General features: G+C 53.5%; 1 protein-coding gene across 4 annotated transcripts in view; it reads right to left on the bottom strand.

Annotated features, from left to right (window-relative positions):
• The window catches only part of CTBP2 (C-terminal binding protein 2), a 161671-nt gene that overhangs the window by 20088 nt on the left and 129287 nt on the right, over positions 1-12296 (bottom strand). Inside the window, exon 1 of one of the 4 annotated variants that reach the window (XM_003419708.4) lies at positions 8952-12229. The exons of the other annotated variants lie outside the window; for them this stretch is intronic. Within the exon in view, the coding sequence (XP_003419756.1) occupies positions 8952-10644 (1693 nt within the window). The 5' untranslated portion in view covers positions 10645-12229. Of the gene's footprint in view, positions 1-8951; positions 12230-12296 lie in introns of those variants that run through there. 4 annotated transcript variants of the gene reach the window in all.

The raw sequence follows: 12296 nt of genomic DNA, 5'->3' as shown, positions 1-12296 counted from the left end.
AAGTCAGACAGTGGTCTAACTTTAAGAAAACTCACTCAGCTGTACACTTGAAAAGGATGAAGCCTATGGCATGTGAATTAGCACTAATAAAGCCATCAGGAAAAAACAGCCTGGGAGAATCGGGCCTGCCCAGAGCCCACTGAGCGTCCTTGGAGGCTGGGCTGTTGGTGGCATCCCACATAAATGGCCACCCCAGAAGGCTAGACGAGCCCTCCAGAGGTACCTGGGTCTCAGCTCCTTCCCAGCTTCTGCATTTGGGGTTCTCCACAGAGTAAGCTGGAGGCTGGGCACAGAGAGGACCCCAGGGACACCTAGATAGTAGATCAGGTTCATCGATAAAACACTCATCGTAACGAGTCGTGGACTGACATGCATTGGCCCTCGCCCTTGTAGCTCAGGTAACAACTGGACGAGCAGCAGCCATGGAGGGGTGCGCAGGCACCCCATTTGCACCTGACCTGGCCCAGCCAGCCTGCTGCTCCCAAGGACTGGGGCCCCTCTCCAGCTCGCTGGATGACTGTGTATGCATGCGCATGTGTGAGTTACCCTCTGGAGTGGAAGCACACCACTCCAGACCTGTGAGAGCCACACCACTTAGCTAAACCAACGGGGAATGTGTGTTGCAGCCCCAAGCCAAGCATATGCTGTCCCAGTCAGTGGCTCCCGAAAGCTGCCACTGTGCACCAACTGTCCATTCCACATCGGGACCACGGACAGAGACTCCTTTTCCAGCAGAGCTTAAAGTAAAACCAAAACCAAGAGCCATTTATCATTTGCTCGAAAAACACCCCATTAGAGACACGGGGTGAAGCCAGCCACGTGGGATGCACAGCCCCGTCCTATCTGCTCTCTAGACACACTCTAGAAAGAGGTTCCTGGTTTGGAAGGCATCACAACATTGAGGGCCAGGGTTCGAGGTTCCTCACACAAGGACTCGCCCTGCCTCACAGGGCTCTCTCTAGATTTTGGGGCCTGAGAAATGAATCGTCAAGTGCTAACATGGAATCTCTCAGCACCAGAAGACACCAAACCCCTACCCTCCTGAGCGCCTTCCACGCTGAGACCCAGCCTGGGCCCGTCCCATAGCCCGAGGCTCTGTGACCAGTCCCTCTGGTCTGTTGGCTGTCACTGGGGCCCACAGAACCATGGAGCCTGGAAGGCCGCATTCGAGTGAGTTAGCAAACTGTGCATCACGCCCACCCCACCAAGCCACCCCAGGGATACACAGTCTGTCCTCAGAGTGACCTACGGCCCTGCTGTGCCCACCCCCCAAGCCACCCCAGGGACAGTCAGTCCTCAGAGTGACCCACGACCCCACTGTGCCCACTCCAAGTGACCTACGACCCAGCTGTGCCCATTCCCTGAATGACCTATGACCCCACCATGCCCCCTCCCTGAGTGACCTATGAACCTGCTGTGCATGCTCCCCAAGCCACTCTTGGGGACATGTAGTCAGGTCCTCAGTGGTCACCTATAAGCCAAGATACACCTGTGGGAACTCACTGGATGACAACAGGAGACCTGGTCATGTAGTCCTTTTCGTCAGCTGCTAACATGGGACCCCACTGACACATCCTGGACTGTCCTCCCAGGAAGCCACCTTGTTGTGGCCTCTGCAGGCAAGGCTGCTGAGACATCAGAGGGGCCCTCGGATCTCCCTGAGGCCCAAGCCTCTGCCAAGTTCTTCCTCAGGGGCGGGAATAGCTGAGGTCCCAGCTGCCTACAGCTGCTGGGGGTCAGGGACCCCTCACATCCACCAGCAGCAGCAGCCTTGGCCAGAGCTGAGGACAGAGCCTCATCCCTCTTAAATATAACTGGAGGGAAGGTTAAGCCACTAGATCTCCTCAGAGAGGACAGAGGTGAGAAGACAGCACAGCCCCCCACAACAGGCACGTTTCCTAGAAAAACACACACGATGCACAGGTGTCTATCAGTTACCACGTGTCCATTCCCTGGGTTTTCGGTTAGGCGTCAGAAGAAAAAAAAAGTATTCTACATCCTTCCACAACAGCCCGGGTGTTCCAGCTAACCTGAAATAGCTTTATAGAACAGTATCCACGAAACCCTCCCGGTCACCTAAGAAACATTTATCCCTGATCATTAGTAGGGCTGGACAAGAACGCAGCAAGGTGGGAAGCCACTCCTGCAAGTGTGTGACTAACAGAAACGGAGAAAACAGTCAGGAAGGCCATACTTCTCTCTCCCAATCACCGCTGCCCCCACGGGAACACGGGAACCATGGCCAGAAATAAGAGAGCCTGTTGTTTCAGTATTGACGCAAATACCAGCAGCCGCCCCAAAGAAGCCTCAGCCTACAATCTGTTTTCCAAAACAGTCTTCCTCGTGTAGCCCCATGTGAGGGGATATGCCACTTGGAATCTGCACCCCCACCACTGCCACAGTAGGCCACCCTCCAGGTATGCAGAGACTGGGGTGCTGTACGTGTGCCTGGTGTTCCCTCAGGGACCACGGACCAGGGTTCCCTCTCCATTGCTCCTGCCCGAGCAGATGGGGACTGCAGCACAGGGACACCAGGCAGCCCAGCCCTGGCTCCTCCAGCCGAGGCAAAGGGACAACTGGCCCCACAGGCTGGATGGTGCACTGCTTGGGGGCCAAGCCTCATGGACTTCCATGAAGAGGATGAAGACATCCAATGGGTGGGCGCCACTGGCACGGGCCACTAAGGGGTTCTTTAGATTATTTCTGAAGTTCTAAAAATGTGCCCATGGTAACAACAGAAGGGGATGTTTGAGAAAAATAAAGTGAAATAAACATGAGAAGAGAGCTGCCAGAGGAACGCCTACTCCAGCAGCGCGCCTTGTGTGTGCCTCGTGTGCGGGAACACAAGGAGGTCTCTGCTAATCCCCCAACGGAGGAGGCTCCGTCCACCCTGACCTCTCTCCACGTGAGCGTTTACTGAGCAACTGCTGTGTGCTGGGCAGCAAGGTCTGTGGACAGGTAGGATGCTATCCTCTCTGAAACTCAGACGGGATATACCTTGTCAGAGGGGCAGTGGTGGCCCAGTGGTAGAATTCTCGCCTTCCATGCGAGAGACCCAGGTTCGACTCCCTGCCACTGCACCTCATGTGCTGCCACCGTCTGTCAGTGTAGGCTTGCGTGTTTCTATGATGCTGAACAGGTTTCAGCAAAGCTTCCAGACTAAGGACTAGGAAGAAAGGCCTGGCAATCTACTTCCAAAAGTCAGCCAACAAAAACCTTAACGGTCGTAACAGTCCCATCATCAACTGATCATGGAGATGGCAGGGTACTGGGCAGCATTTTGTTCCATTGTGTGTGGGTCACCATGAGTCAAGACTGACTTCACGACAGCTACCAACAGCATCACCTTGTCAAATACTCCTCAGCGATGCCCACAGGGCTCCCGGGCCCTCCCCAGGCTGGCGCCACATCCCCTACCCTGGTTACAGACCAGCAGAGGGGCAAGAGGCACATCAGGGGTGGCTAGGCCAGGTGCCCCACCAGCCTGGACTGAGGACTCACTGTAAAGCGCTCCACGACACTCGCATCTGCACTTAGAACCCAGGTGTCAGGGTTGTTGCTCCTCCCTCCTTCGGCCCGAGTGCAGCCCCGGGTCCTCGCTGATTCTGCACAAACTCAGCGCTGGCATTCTTGCTTGGCCCTCCTGGGCTTAAGCAACGCGCTGTTCAGTTTCTGCACAGGAATCCTTTCTAGGCTCCAACTCCCAGCTGTGTGTAGGAGTGTGTGCGGAGTCCGCCCACCCTCTCGGTGGGGACTGGCATTTACAGGTTTGCTTCTAAACGTTCTCCCGATAAGCTGGCAAAGGTGGTCTGTCCGTCTGCTGCGCTCTGCCGTTGGGCTAAATTTAAATGCAATGCGTTTTCCTCCTCAGGGGGAAGGGAGGGGGCCCGGTTTTGTTTTTCTTCACATGAAAAACATCCAGAAAGTCCTTTGTGCAAGCCAGCCTCAGAGAAGGGCCAAACACATCCGGTGACAGCATGTTTACTTACATGAAGGCTCTGTACCCCTAATGTGGGCCGATCAGTTATGTATTACCAGTATTAGTTCTTTCACAAACTTAAACTCCCACGTACCAGTAAGGAGCCTGTAAGCTAGCTTCAGAATTTCTGCCTCGTGTGATCTTGGGGGACAAGAACCTGCCTCTGCACACCTGGAAAACTTATCTGTTAGTATACATTGGCTTTCTCAATTAAAAAAAAAAAAAAACCATCTATCTTACTGGCAGCGTAGAGTGTGGTGACCTCTGAATCCCTAGTGTGCCTGCAGATCGTGGCCATGATCCCACCTCACCGTGGAGGAAGCCACTGGGGTGAGGCGTGAGGGTGGAGGGAGGACTGTGGGGCTCAGACTCAATGGACGGGATTCCACATGCTTCGGAAGATCACCGACATGCTGCCCAGTGAGAGGAGTCTGACCCCAGACGAGTGTCCGTTCTGTGTTAAGTCAGGTTTAAAGAAATTTCCAGACACCCTTTTTTATGAAAGGCTCATTAAGTTTTAAACGTGACATGGGCTGGCCGCATGGCCCCTGTGCTCCACTGGGAGCGGGTGTGGCCCTCTCCAGGTGGCCTGGCCTCTGTCCAGCTGGGCTGGGCTCTGCACTCACGCTGGTGCTTTCCTCCATGGACAGACCACCCAGTGCGCACCCAATGGTCGGAGGAGACAAGAACACTTCAAGGGGTGCAGAGCTGGGCCACGCCTGGCTGCGAGCTCCCAAGCACCCAGCATTCTGCCTCCTGGTTTGAGGAGCAGACAAGAGGTGAGGACAATGACAAAGTCACTGCTTTCCAGGCAGGCCAAGAAGGTCACCAACCTCACCCTCAAGGTCATTCCTTCTCCCTCTGCTCACTCTACTCCCAACAAGTTGTAACGCAGGTTCCACTCTTAGCCTTCTTAGATAGACGCAGAAAGAGAAGCACAGAGAACTCAATACGCTTGTCCAAAGACACAGCAGGCTGTACACCACACAGTCATGAGTTCAGCTGCCTGCAGAGCATGGGCCAAGATTGTATTCCTGGGGTCCACAGCCTTCCCAGGAGCCTGAGAAGGGAACCATAGAAGCTGAGCTGCCAAAACCTTGGAGCTGTTACAGCTCCGCTCTGAGGCTGATCTGCCAGGGTGGCCCTGGGCAGGAAGTGCCCTGATGAAAGGGGAGGAAGGGGCCCTGTGTGCTCCCTGCCAGTGGAGAAATACGGCACTCTGCAAGGAGAAACCCTGGAGATGCAAAGGGAGGCAAAGGTGAAGGCCAGGTTTCGTGGCTAGCACACCATTTGTTCCGCTAAGCCTGGCTGAACTCTCAGGGCTCTAGGGTCTCATGGGCTCACTCCGGCCTCCCTCCCGTCATGACCACTGACGGTGTGCCCAGTGGCCCGCTAGAAAGCACAGATCCCCGTGTACAGACGGAAACCCAAAGACACTGAGGAACAGCTGAAGGAGCGTGAGGTGCATGGGGCTGGATGAGGGCAGGCCTCTTTCCACTAGAACTCTCTACCTAGGAGACGAGGTGTGCACAGGCCACAGCTATTAGGCAGACACCAAGGCTGAGATTTTACCTATGCGGGTAAACAGTTCTGGTGACAGACAGCACTGTGGCTGTCCATCAGCCTTGGGACACCCCTTCTCCTGTCCTTCTAAAGAGTCCTGGAGCCACAACTCTGGAAGCCAGGGGGGGTCACCTGTGTACTTAACACAGGAGCATCAAGAAAAATGGCTGGGAGAAAATGGAAAAAGCCAGAAAGAGGGTGGGCTGCAAGGTTCATGAGAAACTCCGAACACTGGTCTGCCCAGCTAGACCCTCTGCAGCCAGTTTGCTTTGGTGCCTTTGGGAAGACAAACATGAAAATGGCCGCAGCCCTATTTCCGGGATGCTCCTGCTGGTCTGTTATAGGAGGCTTAGCAGCAATGACCCCTTGGTGATGGCTCTGGGGTGGGGTCCTGGTCACAGCCACAGCTGGAAGGCTCCGCGCATACTGCAGCATGCCAGGTCAACCTGTGAACATCAGACCTCCTAGGTGCTGGTGCTCACATGTGGGTGCCAGGTCAGCCTGTGAACAACATCAGACCTCCTAGGTGCTGGTGCTCACGCATGGCTGCTGTGCAGCCCCGATCCAGCTGCCACTTGCAGGCAGTGGGCTGCTCTGGGGTCTGCAGAAACCTGCCTCCTGCCTTTTCACTCTCAACTTCCTGGTCGAAAGACTGGACAGACAGCTAGGAACCCACCGTTGATACGATCAAAGCCAACCAAGACAGAACAGACAGCTCGTGGGCAAAGCACAGCCAACACGTTGAAACATTCAAAGCATGTAAAATATAACCAGGCACCTAGCACACAAACGCGCGAGGAACACGCTGCAAACACCAAACAGCACTAACGTCACCTCTCCCGAGAGAACAGAAAGATGGCATCCCGAGCATCCCTGGCCCGCCCTGTCAGGCGCAAGCAGCGGGTCAATCGCAGAACTAAACCAAGATTTATTCCTGCTGCTTGTGCCGTGAATGACCAGCGCGGCCAAATTTAGAGATCACTGCGTCCCGGCTGGGCCAAGAAATGAAGGGTGCCCACCATGTGGTTTGAGTTTTCAGACCTGGGCTAATGTGGTCTGCAGTGCTTTTATTAAATGTAAACATTACCTTCTTGGGGGGAACACGACTCAGGCCTGGCAAGCCCTCCAGCGTGTGCAGGGGGACAGCCAAGGGGGAGACTCTGGAGAATTACCACAGAGGCGCCATCTATTTCCTGCTGGTTCCGACATATCCTGATTTGGCGGCTGGCTGTATGGAGTCTGCCTTTCAGGCGGCATCTGCAGTCTTCCAGGGAGCCCAGGACTCACCCTTGCCCCCGACACACTGCTATTGGGGGCTGGAGCTATGAAGACACACTGATTGTGCAATAAGACACGAGGATGCAAACCACTGCTCTGGGATAGATTATTTCATGAAAAAATGTATTTGCTGGCAGACTTCCGACTCTACAGACGTCCTTGGCACTGGCTCACTGCCATGCAGGAAATAAAACGCAGTATCCTTTGGTCTGCCAAACAGTGTTAACAATCACACTCCAAACTACTTAAATAATATCCCTCACCTCACAGCCAAACAACACTGGATGTTTTTGTTAGGAGTGCAAAATAAATAGAAAAGAAAAAGGAAAACAAGGCAGTTTTACAGGTCTTCCTCCAGGCAAACCTTCCCCGAGCAGATAATCTTCCTGTGATTATGACCAAACCCTCTGGTTGCTTAGCAACACATAATTAAGGAATATGTTTTCAGATCTGCTTTGCAAGCCTGGTCATTATCAGATGAAATTACTGGAGCAACAAATGTCATCACCATGCAAATGAGCTGCCTGCAAAGAAAGAATGTTTCACTCATGAGGGAGAAGTCACAGACTCCCAGAAAAATAATCTTTCGTCCTGTCGCACATGGATTAAAAAAATAAGCTAATAAATTGTATGTTCAGACTTTTTAAAAAATCTACATCAAAGACAAAACCAGGATTTATAGAGAGATGGCAGAAAACTCCTGCCAGCTCATCTTTGGAAATAAAAAGTGCGTGGCGGTCAAGTTCGTCAAGACACAATAGACGTTTCGGTCTAACGTGAAGTCATCAACTGCTCCTGCCATTATCCCAACTAAACTCAGCTCCATCTCAGAAGTGATGGCACCACTGCGCTAATACCCCACCCAGAGCTGTGTCGGGGGCGGGGGGGACTCCAAATGGCAGATCCCCACCCATCGCCAGCACACAATTTTGGTTATTTGAGGGGGAGGGAGAGAGATCACGAAGGATTTAGTTTTCTAAATTATTATTCTGGGGAGGCTGGGGGAAAAGGACGTTTGTTTGAACAGAAAACAAAATTACATGTTAAGTTTTTAGTAAAGACTCTAGAGCTACAATTAAAAATATGTTGAATTCTAAACATTGTTCAGAGGCTGTGTGCCCAGCAACCTCCCCACAACGTCCAGGGAAACACACGATAAAATGCATTTGGCTCGTGCTTTGAAGAAACCTACCTAGCATCTTATATATTCTTCCCTACAACCATGCAGAATTCCCTACAGTATTTTCCAATGAGAGGCTAAATCTGTTTTGGAAACACGGAGTTGTAAGGGATGTCAACCTCTTGCTTTAAGACATAAGTCTGGACGTACAAGTTTTTCTACGGTGGTTAATCATGGCCTTTGACACCGAACCCAGATCTCTCTCCCTGAAGGGACACCTACTGTGGGCAACAAAGCACTGCTAATGATACATCCACAGCACGACAACAGGGGCGTTTGATGAAGCAGTCCTGCCTTTTCCAAAGCTACCCAAGGAACGTGAACGAAGACGCTACTCCTCCTGGGCGGAAAGTTTCCGCCTGTGCTGACCGACTTGCGAGTTTTCCCCCAGAAAACACATTTGTGTTTCATTACTGCAAAGGGAAATCCAGAGAGCAACCTCAGCTCACCTCGGCAGGGTCTAATCTTCAGTTCTGAATAAAGGACTGGAAGGAACACTTGCCCCAACCCGGCTGACACGCATACCTTTTTATCACAGGAGAATCGGCATCTATATGCTTGCCTGGGAGCCGGCTGTGGCGACCTGCCTTCTCTTGTGAGGCGTGTGTGTAGGTGTGTTTGTAGGATGAGGTCTGTGGGTGGGTGTATGGGGTGTGGGGTCTGTTGTGGTATGTTATGTGTTGGGGGGGCACGTGTGTAGGTGCAAGTACGGTCTGTATAGTGTTTTGTGTTTATAACGTGCGTCGAGGTTGTGGAGGATAGGTGTTGTGTGTGTAATATCAACGTGTGCTGTATGTTGGCACGTGCGTGTGTCTGGTCTCTCCAGGCTTAGACAAATTCACACAAATCTGAGGACCACCTTCTCTAGAGCAAAGCTCTCAGACTGTCTACCCTCAGACCTCCACCCCCATAGTGCCCACATGCCCCGCACCAGGAAAGGGGGTGCGTTACTTGGTTCTGGCGCAAGCATGGTGGATACGATGATGGGTGCACCTGTCCGTCGGGCTACCTTCTGGTAGGGTGCATGTGGCGTGTGCAGGCGTTGGCTGGCTGGTGGCAGCGTGGGCAGCTCTGTGGGGACACCGGGCTTCTGCAAGAGCTGGGGGCTGCCATGGGGGCTGGGCAGGGGGGAAACGGCCACGCTGCGCTCACGCTTCAGCAGCTCCATGGGCACGGTGTAAGCTGTGGAATAGGCCGTCCTGGGGCCTGGGTGAATGGTGCTCGTGGGGCCTGGGTTAGTCAAGGCTACCCCAGCCTGTGGTGGGTACGTGGGCCCCAGCCGTGCCGTCAGGGCACAAGGGGTGGGAGAGCTGTACCCAGAATTGGAGGGAAGATGGGATGCTTGGACAGCCCCCCCAGGGGAAGAGTAGGTAGCCGCCGTCTCCAGGAGGTGATGGGATGGTGCACTCGATGGGCGGCGGGCCAGGTCTCCAATTCGGGATGCCGCCTGCTGGGGCTGCAGGGTCCCGGCTCCCAGCGAGAAGTCACCACGGAGCAGCTCGTTGTGGTGGCTGAAGCTGCTGGAGCGTGCTCGAGGCAGGGGTCCTGCCCGCTCCTGCCTCCACAGCTGCGTCTCAGCTCGGCAGCTGCTGGCCAGGCGGCTCAGGACTCGCGCCTGGCCCAGGTTGGGCGCGACAGCCTTGATGTCCGCGTCCTCCATGGTGGCCAGGACTGCCGGGGAGTCGAAGCCTTGCTGCAGCAAGGTGGCCAGTGTGCCCTCTGCCACACCCTCAGCCCGCAGCAAGGCCAGGAACTCGGGCAGCACATTCCTTTTGCCGCTGGGTGCCTGGAGCGAGGGCAGGTCTGCTTCGTAAGTCTCGTAAGCCACCTTGGGGTGGGTGCTTTCCCGGGAGGGGCCATAGTTCCGATTCAAGGCACTGGGGACTGCACCCAGGCTGCCGTTAGAGGCAGTGGTTGTGCTGGGATCCACCACCAGGCATGTCGGGGCTGCCTGCCTGGTGAGAGCAGAATCCCCTGGCCTCTCGCTGACATCGTTGCAGACATGGTTGGCGGGGTAGGCACCTGCCTCTGCCCCATACCTGACATCAGGCAGCTCTGCTCCAAACCTCACGGGAGACGGGTTCCTGCCCTGTGTCCACTGCCCTGGAGCGATCAATTTACCTCCAGGATCCCGATATAGGTGACCCGTGTCCTGCAGGCCTGGGAACCGGCCTGGCACTTGATCCCATGCCACTCTGCTGCCCAGCACCCCATAACTGGACACTGGTCGGCTCACTCCAAGGTCCTTGAAGTAGTGAGGCTCTTTGGGCACCCTAGTCACAATGGAAGGGTCGCCGAAGCAGTCCCGTGGTGGCAGAGAAGCACGGGCAGACATCACCGCCTGCCTGGTGTCGCAAAAGGTGAAATCGGGGACAGAGCCCTTCTGTCCGCTGAGCGTGTTGTAAAAGGCCTCCCGGTACAGGCAGGGCTCCTGGGCCGGAGCGGTGGCCACGGGCACGCTGGCGCTCTGCACTCTGCGGTCTGGCTGCTCATACCACGGTCCCTCTCCTCCTCCGTACGTCAGAAAGCCGCTCCTCCTCGGCTGCCTGGGCTCCTCAGCGTTCTCCCAGGGTCCTTCGTACCACCCGGCAGCGTCCCAGCTCTGAGAACGCCCAATATTTACAGGCCTGCTTGGAGCCAGCATTGGAAGATGATGAGTGAGAGGCGGCAGGAGGAAGCCTTTATCAATCTTCAGTTACATACATCCGGAGCAGGCCTGCTGCATTCTAACCTTCCCGGACAGCAGGACCAGCCAGCTGGGGGTCTCCTATTTCAGAGTATGGGCTAAATTATTAATCTTCTGAAACCTTAGTAGAGAAAACACAGCACGCACGGTAACTTTGCCTTGCTCTGCAATGGCGGCCTAAAAGGTCTTTTCTTTGGGGCTCAGTCTCACAAAGGGGGTGCTGCACGCAAGCCAGGAGGCTCTCCCTCCCTGCCTGGTCTGTGCACATGGACCTCAGTGCTTTCAGCACACAGATTAGGAGCTAAATAAAACCTCTAAAGCTTTTGTTCCATGTGACACCACATTAGGCTGATGAAACCACCTGCCTGCCTGCTCCATCCAGGCCTCCTGATTTGCGACTGGGAAGTATTTTCATAATGCGAGCTCCGGCTTTATCTTCCTCTTGCTCACCAGGTACTTTTAGGATGAGCCCCCTCCCCCAGGAACATGCCTCTCTGACACCCCTGCCTGAGACCGCCCAACAGTGACAGCCGGAAAAGAAAAACAGCCTTGATGTTAATTCCATCCTAATCCACCCTGATGAAACATTAATCCGCTGCACACAGCAAAGAATAAATGAAATGTGAACGGGCAGGCGGGGTGAGAAGGAAGAGTCTCAGGCAGGGCTCTAGAGCTTGGGGTGTCCTCAGAAAGGGGCCAGGTTGGCCTGATGCTCTGCAGATGGTGGATCTGCCCTGACAAAGACTCTATGCTTACAAAGTCAAACGATTAACTTCACCAAGGTCCAAAGGCATTTTTACCACCTTATTATGGTAAAACACAGATCCTTTCATGTGGCCAGGAAAAACAAAACAAAACCAACCTCGTGTGTAATCTGGGCTTTATCATTATTAGATGGCAAGAGAGGTCACAGGAAAGGAGGATCACCACTAAACCCTGAAAATCCGGGGGAGGGAGGCTGTTGTATCTGAGATCTGCCTTCCTTTAAATATGTTTGAGAGAAAAGAATACTTCAGCAGACAAGGCCTTGATCTTGCAGGTGAGCTTCCATATTCATATGGGCTAATCTTCTGCCGAGTCCACCAGGGACTTCAGGCACAATAATGCAAAGAACAACAGTTACTTAGATAAACGTCCCAAAATAAAAAAAAAAAAAAACAAACAAAATAGAAGCATTCAAATATCTCCTGAAACACATAAAACATTTCAGAGAAGCATCACCACAGCGACCACAAGGTCCTATGAGGAAGAATTTACAACAACAAATCTGGTAATCGGGATGCTACAAAGATACCGTACATTTCAAATACTTTAAAGGGAGATAATAAGTGTATCTGCTGCCACTAAACCCAAGAGTGCCTTGTCTTCTCTCACAATCCAAAATTCATCCAGAATCTTCGACTAAAGAAAAATACCAGTCATTGGGGGGGAAAAAAAGGAAAATAAATACTGAAGATTTACTGTGAGGGAGGAAACCGGGTCCAATTTCCAGGAAGTGAAGCTACACGGTAAGGAGAACGAGATACAACAGCACCTCCACCCCCACCCCCACCCCGTGTCCCGCCCCCCACATATTAAACGTTGGGGCAAGCTGTTTTTTAACACAGCAC

The sequence above is a fragment of the Loxodonta africana genome, chromosome 16 (assembly GCF_030014295.1).
Source record: "Loxodonta africana isolate mLoxAfr1 chromosome 16, mLoxAfr1.hap2, whole genome shotgun sequence".
Lineage (NCBI taxonomy): Eukaryota > Metazoa > Chordata > Mammalia > Proboscidea > Elephantidae > Loxodonta > Loxodonta africana.
The sequence above is the reverse complement of the archived record's forward strand: the minus strand, read 5'-3'. Positions and strand labels throughout refer to the sequence as shown.